The sequence below is a fragment of the Sceloporus undulatus genome, chromosome 3 (genome assembly GCF_019175285.1).
Source record: "Sceloporus undulatus isolate JIND9_A2432 ecotype Alabama chromosome 3, SceUnd_v1.1, whole genome shotgun sequence".
Lineage (NCBI taxonomy): Eukaryota > Metazoa > Chordata > Lepidosauria > Squamata > Phrynosomatidae > Sceloporus > Sceloporus undulatus.
Genome location: NC_056524.1, coordinates 180,904,515 through 180,917,627, shown reverse-complemented (window position 1 = coordinate 180,917,627; position 13,113 = coordinate 180,904,515). Strand labels below are relative to the sequence as shown.

The 13,113-nt window shown below is 41.0% G+C and overlaps 1 protein-coding gene across 1 annotated transcript in view; it reads left to right on the top strand.

Moving 5' to 3' along the window:
• The first annotated feature begins 2,006 nt into the window (after positions 1 to 2,006).
• The window catches only part of PDE6C (phosphodiesterase 6C), a 108,524-nt gene continuing 97,417 nt past the window's right edge, over positions 2,007 to 13,113 (top strand). Inside the window, 10 exon segments of the mRNA XM_042458456.1 lie at positions 2,007 to 2,048; positions 2,050 to 2,079; positions 2,081 to 2,148; positions 2,150 to 2,184; positions 2,187 to 2,237; positions 2,240 to 2,300; positions 2,302 to 2,342; positions 2,345 to 2,423; positions 2,425 to 2,455; positions 2,457 to 2,480. Of these exon segments, the coding sequence (XP_042314390.1) occupies positions 2,007 to 2,048; positions 2,050 to 2,079; positions 2,081 to 2,148; positions 2,150 to 2,184; positions 2,187 to 2,237; positions 2,240 to 2,300; positions 2,302 to 2,342; positions 2,345 to 2,423; positions 2,425 to 2,455; positions 2,457 to 2,480 (462 nt within the window).

Sequence of the window (13,113 nt, the reverse complement as noted above, 5' to 3'; positions counted from 1 at the left end):
CGGCTTGGGAGCCGGCATAAGCTGCATCCCAAGAAGGCAAGAGGCGCGGGGCCACTAGAATCGCGGCGATCGCACGCCGTTCCAGCGGCCCCCGGCCTCTTGCCTTCTTGGATGCACCCTAGATATGGCTCCCAAGCGGGAGGAGGAGGAGGAGGCTGTCGGAACCACGATTCCAGCGGGCCCCCCCGCCGCTCTTGCCTTCTTGGGATGCAGCTTATGCTGGCTCCCAAGCCGAGAGGCTGAAGAGGGAGCCGCTGGAACGCCACCCCCGCTTCCTGGATGCAGCTTATGCTGGCTCCCAAGCCGAGAGCTGAAGAGGGAGCGCTGGACACCGCCCACCCGCTTCCCTGGATGCAGCTTATGCTGGCTCCCAAGCCGAGAGGCTGAAGAGGGAGCGCAGCCTGCTGGAACCGCCACCCCCGCTTCCCTGGAACCGGCAAGAGGAAAGACCACCGGAAGTTATTAAATAGGAATCTGGGGGTCTTGCGATGGAATTCAGGACAGGGTGGTCACACCAGAGCCATTCGCACTGAGATCGAAACGAGCCCAACCAGGATATTGCCAATCCACTTTTCAGTGCACTGGCAACACGCTCACAAAAAAGAGGATCCAGTACGCATTCAGTTTGGCATCTCGCGCATTCACGTGCGTTCGATTGGGCCATTCGAATGATGGTATGAGCGTATTGAGCGAATAACGTTAATTCGACCGCCCAGTGCTGAAGTCCCCCAGTTCAAGCCTCAGCTGATAATGGCCTAAATCTTAATCTGAATGAATGGGTGTCTAGTAATACTATCTCAGGCATTTTATTAACTGTTCAGAGATGCTAAGGCTCCCTGTGGCTGGTGTCCCACTGCAAAATTAATGTAGTTCGCCCTGCTTTACAGTCCTATGGAATTCTGGGATTTGTAAATTGTTGTGGTATTAGCTCTCTGACAGTGAAGCTAAATAGTTAACAGAACTACAAATCTCAGAATTCCATAGCATTGAGCCATGGCAGTTAAAGCAGTACCAAAATTGCATTATTCTGCAGTGTAGATGCAGACTGTGTGTAACAGATTCATCCCTACATAGATGTTTCAGTTCATGGTCTTTTCATATGTTTATACTAATACACACACACACACACACACACACACAATTAGCTATGGTTTTTTTTGATTTACTTCCCACCTCTTCCCCAAAGCAGACTCAGTATGGCTTATTAGATTATCTAGAAACCTCTCCACCACAAACCATTACTGTATATTATTAAGACATAATCAAACTAAATATAATATTAATGATTGGATTAAAAGAAATTAAAAGCTTCAATAACCATGGGATGACACAATCAGAGATCATTTCCAAACATTGTGATGGTTTCCCAGATCGTTTTGCGCCTCCGTGATATACATATCAATTTTATACGGAAGGTAGTCTGAGCATGTGCATGGGAAGCACGTGCTGCATATGAAGGACTTATCTACACACCTATGGGGAAAGAAGAGCTTAAGAATTGCCCACATTGCATCGTCAACAGAGCTTCTGCATGTTAATAAATGATAAGAAAAAGAACATATCAAAAAGGGAGACTATATGTAGTACACTCTGGTTTGCATTTTTTAAAAATGTTGCACAATGGAGGTATCGTTAGGTTAATTTATCACGCTAGAAATACCTCCCTTTGGATTTATGAGCTAAGAGTGCTCAAGGGTTTAGTGTCCTGACATATCTTTAATTAGCAGTCTGCTGGATCTTTCGCTAAGAAGACGCTAAGCCAGTGGACTGCTGTCATACTTCAAGGTGTTTTAGAAGGCTGGAAAGCCACAGAGCAACTCTACCGATCTTGCCTATGGGAGATACAGGATTGTACAACTTACCATTTCCCCATTAGAAGTAAATCAACTTGCCTTTTTTCTCAAAAAAGCAAAGGAAGACTTTTTGGCTGCACAGTTGCTGCTACTTTACAGTGATGCAGCATAAAGAAAAAGCGGGAGAAAGCTGCCAAGGAGGAGCCAAGAAAAATGGGCGAACTAAATAAAGACGATGTTGAGAAATACCTGGAGAAACAACCCACAATTTGCCAAGGAGTATTATAAAACAAAAATTACGACTGGAAGCAGTGGGAAGTGTCTTTACAGTCAACCCTGGTGATGTGAAAGATGGTCTCGTTCAAGGAGATGACTAGGCTAGAGGAATGTCAATGCTTTTTGAGTTGTTTTTACAGCTCCAAGAAGAAGTAAGCGCTATGGAACAGATAGTGCTAAAGTCTTGCAAAGTTGGCCCCAGTTGCTGGCAGCTGACCGTGTAGCATGTTTATTGTCGTTCCCGCAATGGTATCCCAGAGCTGGCTAGCAGGCTCTTAATGTCACCTCTACATCTAAATATGAAGACAACCTGGTGCCTCCTCAGAAAGAGGTTGTTTTTCCTCTGGACATAGGTAGTTGGCTGGGTTGCTCATACAAAGAAAACTATTTAATATACCAGATGTAAAAAAGGTTAAGTAATCTTTCCTGGGTTTGAGGGATAAGTAAAGGCATTCTGTATCTGGAGTATGGATGTACATTGACTTTAAACCAAAGGAGCACTGTCCATGAACATCACTGGGCTATTCCTTCTAGAGCAAATTGAGGGTGAGGGAATGGAGGAGGGCAATGAATCAAGCTACCTTAACTATTACAGATATTAGCAAATTTCAATGCTTTATGTAAGAAAATTGATGTAAATGTTAACAGCAAAACATCCATAGTTTGTTCTAACTATGGGTAAATCTTGAACTCACCTTCTCATAGCCCTAGAGGTTGTAGGCAGAGAAGATGCAACACACTCCCAAAGATTATTACTTGTTATGAATGTGAACTCTTTATTTCAATGGATTAAGGGACTACCTTGGTCCTGGTCGATGATTCTGTCTGGGCATGGACAGGGATAGCTGTGTCCCGTTAGTGTCTTGGACATCTCAGCGGCTTTCTGATACCATAGAACCATGGTATCCTTCTGGAGCGCCTGGCAGGGGTGGGAATCGGGGGCACTGCGCTCCATGGTTCCGATCCTACCTTTCTGGGAGGTTCCAGATGGTGCAGCTGGGGGACGTTGCGCTCCGATAAGAGGGCCCTTACATCTGGGTCCCTCAAGGAGCCATTCTGTCTCCCATGCTTTTCAACATTTACATGAAACCGCTGGGAGAGATCATCCGGATCATGGGGCGCAGGGTTATCAGTACGCTGATGACACCCAAATAATTTTCTCTATGTCTCCGACTAATGCAGTGACCAGGGATGGCATCTCTCCTCGTGGCCTGTCTAGAATCGTAATGGGCTGGATGAGGAAACAGACTCAGCCTGAATCCAGAGAAAACGGAAGTACTCGTATAGGTTCCCGGCCGGGATGGCGGTGGTTCCACCTGTCCTGAACGGGATCAGCTCCTGTGAAGGACTCAGTACGCAGTCTGGGGGTGCTTATTGACTCGTCGCTCCATCTTACTTCTCAGGTGGATGCGACGGTCAAGAGCACCTCTATCAGCTTCGGGTGATACGCCACTGCGTCCCTACCTGGACCGGAGGGACCTTGAAACTGTAGTAACACACTCTGGTAACCTCTCGATTGGATTTCTGTAAGCCTCAACATGGGGGCAACCCTTGTACCATACCCGGAAGCTGCAACTAGTGCCAATATGGCAGCACGACTGGTCACTGGTACTTCCAGGGCCAGTCATATACACACTGTGCTTAAAGACCTTCATTGGCTGCCTATTCGCTTCTGGGCGCAATACAAGGTTGTTATTCCTATAACCCTAATGGCTTGGGCCCAGGGTACCTGGAGGACAGCCTCTCTCCGTACAATCCGCCCCCGCACACTCAATCAACTGGGCAGCATTATAGAGTTCCAAAGGCTGACTTGTTACTACCACCAGGGGGCCTTTACCACACTGGCCCCCAACCTCTGGAACTCACTGCCCGTTGAGCTCCGCTCGCCACCTCCCTGGCCCAATTTAAGAAGGGTGAAAACCATCTTTTCGAGCGGGCTTACCCCTGACTCTATCCCCCGGTATATTTCTCACCCCTCGTCTCAGCTGGTTGAGCTGGCATGAGTTTGCTTGTTTTATTGCAATGTTTAATGTATTTTAATATGTTTAATTGTATGGATTTTTGTTGTACACCCCTGATTTTTAAGGGCGGTATAGAAATAAATTATTATTATTATTTATGTTATTATTATTATTATAGCACAACTAATGTGGTTCAGTCTTCTTTGGTGTCATATTACCAATACCGTCTCTGTCTTGATAGTATCATACCTCTTTGTGATTATAAAGAGGAAAAATGAGAAGCAATGGGTTTATATCATAATAATTGATCCAGTTTTGGATTTAAATGCTCCTTTAGTGTCAGCTTATTGGGTTCAGGTTTGAGTTCTTTTAACTTGTCTCCAGCATGGTGTCCATACAAGTTTTCCAATCACAAAGTCACACACAAATTTCAAGTCACTAAAATAATGTACTAATGACAGTGAAATATGATGGTGCAGTGAAATACATAAGCTTATTGCACGGCACTTGGGGGATGGGAATGGAATGGGGGAACGTGTTACTGCATGGGAGAATGCCACCATGCTGCTGGGTCCCTAAGCCATTCCCAGCCATTCCCCGCTGTTCTGGCAGCCAATTTTGAAGAATGGCTCAAAATCGTCCTTCAAAACTGGCTGCCATGGAACGCTGGGAACAGCTTGGGGACTCCCAGTGGCATCGGCAGCGTTCTCTCCCCCCCCCCCCGTTCATTCCGTTCTCCCAAGTGCCGTGAGATAAGCTTAACAGTACAACTGCTGAGGCTGATATGACAGAGTTGAAGCCTTGATCAGGCTGTATACTGATTTTCACATGATTTCAAGGAAATAGGCCAAACATGTCAGTGAAGTTAATCCCATGCAAATCATCCTATTATGTGACTGGATTTAAATTAAAAATGTAAATTTCTATATAGCTTTAGCATTTTTATCTTTCATGCTGTGCACCACTAGTTTACACTACTTAAATACAAAGGGATAAAGACAGTTCACACCTTTTTCATTTAAAATAACATTGCTTGAACTATTTGTAATGTGAATTGTCATATGAACACTACATTGACCTAGGGTGCATCTATATTGTAAAAATAATGCAGTGTGACACCAGTTTAATTGCCACGTCTCCATCTACAGAATCCTGGGATTTGTAGTTTTGTGAGGCACCAAGATGTTTTGGCAGAGAAGGATAAAAACCTTGTAAAACTACAATCCCAGGGTTTTATAGAATGGAGCTACAGCACTTAAGTGATGTTAATATTACTTCTTCAGTGTAGATGCACCCCAACAACCAAATTTGAATAACAAATGTCTCACCTGACTTGTATCGGCTTTGACAATAACCATGCAGTCAGATACATAGGAAGTGGAAGGATAAACTGATTGAATCCTCAGTGTGTGAAAGCCAGCCAGGATGTACACTAGGCCTACACTACTTGTAACCTGCAAACCAAATGCAGCCATTTGTCATGTAAATGCCTCTTTTGCCCTGGTTCATCTTCTTTCTTGAACTGTTAAAACCAAGAGAAAACCCATATATGTTTTATATGGATGAGAATATATGGTGAGAGACTAGAAAGCGAAGAGAAAATATTCTTGACTCAAGTGTTGAGTTTTCCTAATACAATCTCAAGCAACAAGAAGAAAGCAAAACATTTGTTAACATTAAGATTTAGCAAGGGACATGCCATGAATAACCAAATTTATGCACAACTGCATCTGGAAAACCGTTCCTATAAACCAAATTGTAATAGTATGTATAATAATATTATAGTATGTATAACAATACTGTATAAAGTTATATCATTTGTATACATCTACACACACACACACACCTCCTCACCAAAAACCTAAATCATGGTTTCCTCATTTTGCAGGTTAATGCTAACACATTTTGTATCCTATGCCACAATTAGCCTTTTATTGTTTTATAAGTTTTATGTCATTTCTAAGGAAACTACTTAACTGTATTGCAACATAAACTACAGATTGCAGCCTGGTGATTCCTGTCAATCCAGAGTTAGGCTTAGTTATGATGTCCTAAATATTTCTGCATTAGTAGGTCACTAGTTTTGTGGGATTGCTACAGCCACAGCCACATTAATCTGGAAAGGTATATTTTATTTGTTTTATAACAATAATATAAACAAACAATGGATGATTCTGAAATCAATGCCTGTACACCTGTTACAGGTGGATTTAGCACAAGGCAAAGTATCTATTCATAATCAGCTGATGTGTCAATTGGAACACGCCAGCTATAGATTAATGCCCAAAACTTTCTGGTGAATTATGTACTGATATGGGGCTGCCATGATTCTGTGTCCTTGGGCTTTCACACCATACAGTTTAGCACTATTATTCCACTTAACTGCATAGGCTACACCTTCTGGAATCTGGGGTTTGTAGTTTGGAAATGTACGGAGTTCTCTGTCTGAGAATTCTAAATGTTTTCTACCTATTTCAAACACCAAGATTCCATAGGATTTTACCAAGGCAGCTGAAGTGGAATCTAATTGCTATAAATGTGTAATGTGAAAAGCCTGTCAAGAATCAAGCTACTTTAGTTACAAGTACATCTGGCTTCTTTTTAATTTAATCCCAGCCCCTTGATGCACAAAAATGATTCAAATGCAGGGAGAAGAAAGAATAGTTACTTAGGGAATTTACAATTTGATCTAGGCTCCATAATTCAGTATGATTATGATTGTGCCATATTTTCAAGCAGCCTGTTGACTAGTCCCTGCGGGTAGACCTATTCAGTGAATTTTGTGAATAGTGAGACACACTATTGATGAATGGGTCTACTCTGTTTAGGACTCAGCAACAGGGCAAGTTACTATCTCTCCAGTATAATTCACTGAGGCTGCTGCCATACTGCAGAAGTAATACATTTGACACTGCTTTAACTGTCATAGTTCCATCTATGGGAATCCTGGGATTGTGTAGTTTGTTTGGCACCAGAGGTCTCTGGACAGACAAGGCTTAGGCCATTCACATAAGATCTCATTTATTGCCAACTAATTCCCATTGTTTTTATTAAACAAATTTCCAATGACTTCAGGTCTGGAATCTGTATTTGGCCCCTTCGATGCTATTACATGTTCCTAGGATCATCATTGTTAATAGAATTTGCTAATTTAAAAGAAATATGGAAAAGTCCCATCTCACGGACCTTGTTCCTTGCTCAAAACTCACATTGCCATCACTGGGAAGTTTACCAAAGGGGGGTCTGCAGATACGACTTTTAATTGGTAACATATTCATTGCTGTAGATTAATTACATTAAGACCTTAATGCTGCTACTAAAATCCTTATAATATTATTCTTAAGAGATAGCATTTGCCACTGCCATTTGTACTGCATATTCTTTGAGGAAGGTAGGCATGGCTTTCATAATCAGAGGATTTTTATACATTTCTTATAACACTGCTAATACATCTGCTAAAATTAAGTTTTCTTGACATAATTTATGCAGTAAGAAACTGTACTAATATATCTTTGGGGAAATCCTGCTAAAAGAGAATTCTCACAGCATTAAATTCTGTTTATCAGGAGGTCCTTGAAGTCCTGTTACTTCATAACCTCCTACTTCGCAGTCCTCTGACAAAGCAACTTCAATCTAAATCACTAAACCTCTGGGGTATAATAGTAAAGTCATTTACGAGGCAATCCTTGCTCTGTGTTTTAAATGTCGGTTACCATAATTGCACACATTTTCCATTACTCCCTCTCTCTCTTTCTCTGGTTGTTGTTGGTATTCTGCCTTTTCCTCGGTTCGGAACTGGTTACAAATGTATGCACGAGGGAGAAATTGTACATTTGCATACCACAATCTTAGTATTTCATTATTTTGTTATTTCTGTAGCATTCCCAGCCCACAAGGGCTCATGAGGTGATGATATTACATTATTTCTAGAATTCTTCTGCTGTGAACAGAACACAGTGATAAAAATTCTGAAAATTGTCTCTTCTTTTAAGGAAGCCATTTTAGAATTTACAGACAATTTTATTCGCTTGAAATTAGGTTGCCTTTTTACAAATCCCTCTTTTATTATAGAATGCTGTGGCACCTTACATACTGACAAATTATTGTGACATAAGCCCCAAAATCCTGTTGTTCGTTCTGACTGAAAACATACATTCACTCCTGCTTCAGCAGGGAATGCAACTATGATTTCCTTGTGATCATGCTATTCTCTGCTTTTACTCCCTCAAGACATTAACATTCTGTAAGCATGGAGGATGCTCAGGCCTGTTACAGACTGCAAAATAAAGCTGCTTCGGGTCTCTTTGGAGGTATGCTGTTTAAATGATGCATGCATCCTAAGATCTGGAAGCTGCACCAAAGTTGTGTACTCCAGTGCTTAGGATGGAGTTGGCTTTGGCACGACTTCGGACTCTTAGGACCATGCATCTTTAAACAGCATACCTCCAAAGGACCCGAAGCAGCTTTATTTGGCAGTCTGTAACAGCCTCAGTTTCCTTTGGGCAGTTTTTGTGAGGTTCCTAAACTCCATCTTTATTAGCAGCATTATCATTGGTAGTATTGGAAACCCTAGAGCACTCCTCCCTGATGATGATGTGTGCAGGTGCAGTTTTTGATTACATTAGGACTAGTTTTGGAGACAGCTTTATTAACTGAATACTTTTATTTGCTTTTATTTGTTTATTTTTGTTTGTTTATTTACTTGATGTGTTGCTTTTATTTGTTTCTTTAGTGTAATGCATTGGGGTTGTGGACAGCAGGGCTAATAGGATCTGATCCCCTTCATTCCATAACAACATCTCTGTCATATAAACTACCAGGAAGATTTGCAGCATATTTAGGTTTCTTGTATCATGATGCGAGATGAATGGAAAACTCCATTTCTGAAATTTGTGCCTTTCATGCAGCATTTAAAGACTGATCCCTGTCCAGGCAGTGACCCTAAGGGGACAAATACAACTTTAAAAAGCATAGTTAGCGGGGGACCAGTGTGACGATCTCAAAATGTTTTTAAAATGATAAAATTGAGAACCAGCACCCATCTCCCTTTCAGTATCTGTTTATCCCAGGATTAGCTCCCTAAACCCTGGAAAGTTACCAAGGAACGTGAGGAGGCACCTTAGCTCTGACTAATGGTTCAGAGATTAAACAGAAGGAAGAACTCGACCTTCATTAATTAGCTTAGAAATAGCATCTTTTCCCTTCCCCCAACCCAGATTAGTGGAAAAACAGACCTGTTGATCACAGGAGATAATAGTGTTTAATCCTGGGTTTAATGTAGCAGACGAAACAGGCAACACTGCCTGCTGACCTAACAGATGATCAGTCCAATGAGGAAAATGAGCTACAAATACTGGTTATATTACATTAGACAAAACAGGAGAAACACCACAGTATTTGACTCTGAAAAATTCACACGAGAAAAGACCATTGCACGAATTCAATGGTGCCGTTGAAGACGTGGGTTGATATCTATGAAGCTCACCGAACACTGAATAAAATCCGTCTCAAAGATGCTGCTTAATTCCCTCATCTTCCTTTTTCTTTTCTTTCTTAAATGCTGAAACACACTAGCACAGCTACCGCTTTAAAAATGCAAGAATTCAGAGTTTTGGAATTGGTTAATACAATATCTTTTCGATATACCCTAGTAGCATGCAAATTTAAAGGATTAGGTAAATCTACTGCCTCTGTAAGACCTCCTCAGGACAGGTGTTTTGTGTATGACCTCTCCAAAATATTTCATGCTCTCTAGTATGTTAGGAGAAAGGAAAAGCAAGCAGTGGGATATTTGCATATTATGTGTTGTATATCTCCAGTGCCAGTTGATTTGTTTTGTTTATGATTTTGCCTCATCAACACTCATTCCTAATTTATCCAATATTGTCTTTACCCCTCCAAGATTTCAACGTTGACACAGAGCAATGAATAATTTTACATTCTACATATATTTCAGCTAACTTAAGGTAATACTGAAGAGCCTGTTTCTCTCTTTTCCTCTGCCACACTGTCCTCGGCCTTTTAGAACTTTTGAGCATTCTGGTTAAGAGGAGATTAAATAATCTATTTGGAAATAGGAAATACAGGCCAGAATCTTGTGGGTTCATGAGCTGTGTTACTATGCGGTTGGGGCAGGTAAAAAAGGGCTACAAATGCTTAGTCAGTGAGGAATTAAGAGTTTGCACAAATGGATGCTTGGAACTGAGAGATCTTGTCTGCTTTCCCTTGACAACCCTGTGTTTAACCCCAGAAGGTGCAACCCTATCTTATTACGCTAACAGATTTTGGCCACAGAGATGGGAGGGACTTCTTAATTGCTGATTTAATTCAAACATACAATTAATTTGAAATACAGATATCAAAATGTAAAAGGGAGGGGGAATGAAGGAACATTTTTATTGTTAATGTTTTTAGATTGTTGTTTGTTGTTGTTGTGTTGCCTCCAAGTCATTTTTTAAAAAAATTATGGTTACTAAGCCTGTGAACCTATCATGGGTTTTTTGGCAAGTTTCTTCAGGGCAGGGTTGCCATTGCTATCCTTTGAAGTTGAGAAGTGGACTTCCCAAGGTCATCCAGTGGTTTTTATGCTCAGTGTGGGAATTGAACCCGGATCTCCAGAGTCGTAGTCTAACACTAAACTACTACGCCACACTGGCTCTCACTTATTTAGATTAGGATATTCCAAATTTTATTATATGGCTTGCTATTTAAATACAGTGTGGGCCCTTGTTATATGCTGGGGTTTGGGTCGAAGATCCCCCGTGGATAACAACCTGTGGATGCTCAGTCCCATTAAATATAATGACATAGCAAAATGGTGTCCCTTATAAAAATGGAAAAATCAAGGTTTTGATATTTGAAATTTATCTTTTTGGGAACATTCAAACTGTAGATGCTTGAATCCATGTATAAAGATCAGTGTTAGAAGAGCCAAGTGTATATCATGTTCCTGGAAATTAAATTCTAAAATGGATATAGGCAACTAATATTTACATGGCCCAATGTAATGTATTTCAAGGGTGCATCAACAGGGATATAGTGGCCACCTGGAATACTGTCCTCGTTTCAGTCACTGCAGTTCAAAGAGGATACTGATAAACTGGAACATAATCCAGGGGAAGGCAACCAAGATGGAAACGTCGGAAACCACAGGCTATGGAACGAACAGTTAAGCTGGGTGTGTTTAGCTTGTGGAAGAGGAAGATTGAGAGGTGGACATGACAGCCATCTTTAAATATTGAAAGGATGTCTGTAGAAGGGTAAGTGAGCTCTATTTCTGCTGCTCCAGAGACTAGACATGAACCAGTGATTCAAGAAAAGCAAGAATAGCAAGAAAGAAATTCCATCTAAACATTAGGATGATCTCATTGACAATACGAACTGATTGACGATATTGGTATTGAAATTCTTTATATGGTTCAAAGACCAGCATCAATAAAAATATAACAGAGAAAAATAAAATAATGCACATAAAATTTATTCGAGAATAAAAATCTGCCAACTAGAAATGAAAGTAATTCATTTTCATACATTTAAAATAGCTTCCAAATAGAATAAAAGGGGCCTTTATGGGCTTCTGCCCTGATGATAGAAATAATAAAAATAGATTAATGGTACAGATTTTTACCAGAATGCTCAGTACCAGACATGACACAATACGAACTGTTTGTGATGAATGGTCTGTTGAAGAGTTTGGATTCTTCTTCACTGGAGGGCTTTAAACAAAGTTTGAGTGGGCATCTCTCAATCTTTCCATGGTGAACATATGGACTGGATGGTCTTTACAGTCCCTTTTGAATGTAGCATTTCCCTTCCAGATTTGATGGCAAAAGTAGAAATGGTCAGATGTTCCCCCAGTGACCAGAGCATTAACAGTGAAGTCTACGTTGTTGAAGGGTGATTCTTAAACTGATTTTTGGAACATGGAGGGGGATATGAAAACACTGTTGGGGGATTTCCAGCGTGTTAGGATTAGTAAAATCTGTTAGGGTTTTAAGGTTAGAAAGGGTTGGTCAGTGGTCTATGTAAGATTAGTAAAGGAGGAGTGGATTTATGCCTTACCCTAGTTATTCAATCTACTATGGTTCGTTCTTGAAGCACCAAAGAGAGTGGGTCTAATGTTATTACAGCAATTTACTTGGACAAACTACTGTGGCCCACCATGTCTTTTCGTCCTTCTTCTGAATTGGGCTACCTTTCTGATGACACACTGCTGCCCAGTCCCCCACTTGGGTAGTCCACTTAACTGCCATATTGATGGTACAGAGAATTGTATATCATTGGATACAATTTGGAAGAACTGACCACCACTTAGATTGCCATTAGAAATATATACACACCACTGCCTGGGTAAAACCCACGGTGGGAGTGGTCCCACTTGGGCGTTGCCCACACTGATCAACATGGGACCCATCAATTGGTATTTATGGGGGACATATAATCAGGCACAGTGGTGGATGATCTCTGTTCAAAACCTGGTTAGCTGGTTTTTTCTTTTGACCAAAGATCAGTGATCCAAGTATATGTATTTTGTTCTATTGAAATAATACTCGAAGGCCCATGCTTGTTTGATCTGAAGTCCCAAGTTGGTTTGTTTTTCCAGAGTATGACATCAATTGTCCACCAACAGGACAAAATCTCTCTTCTCTTTTTCTTTATTCATCTGTGTGCGGTCTGCCTGACTAGAAAAAGACCATTAGCTTGTAAACCTAATGTCAACACAGAGAAACAGATGGAATGTTATTCTGCTTTATTGTACTCCATTCAAATTCATTTTGCTGCTTTTGAGACTGGATTAGAATCATTCAAGGATATAGCCGAAATGACAGAAACAATAAAGAATATAGGAGAAAAAGATGGGCCATTGTCCTCACAAAATAATTCACTGCACAAAACATAGCAACAGTTAATCCATCCTCCGCATGGACACTGATTGGTCAGGATGGAAGATCTAACTTGACAACATTATAGCAAAGACACAGATGTAAACCCCGTACTGACTGCTCATTTCACAGCTCCTAGTGATTCTTCAATTCCTTCATTTCATTCATTCATTCAAAGGTTTTGGACAGCCTCTCCAGCTC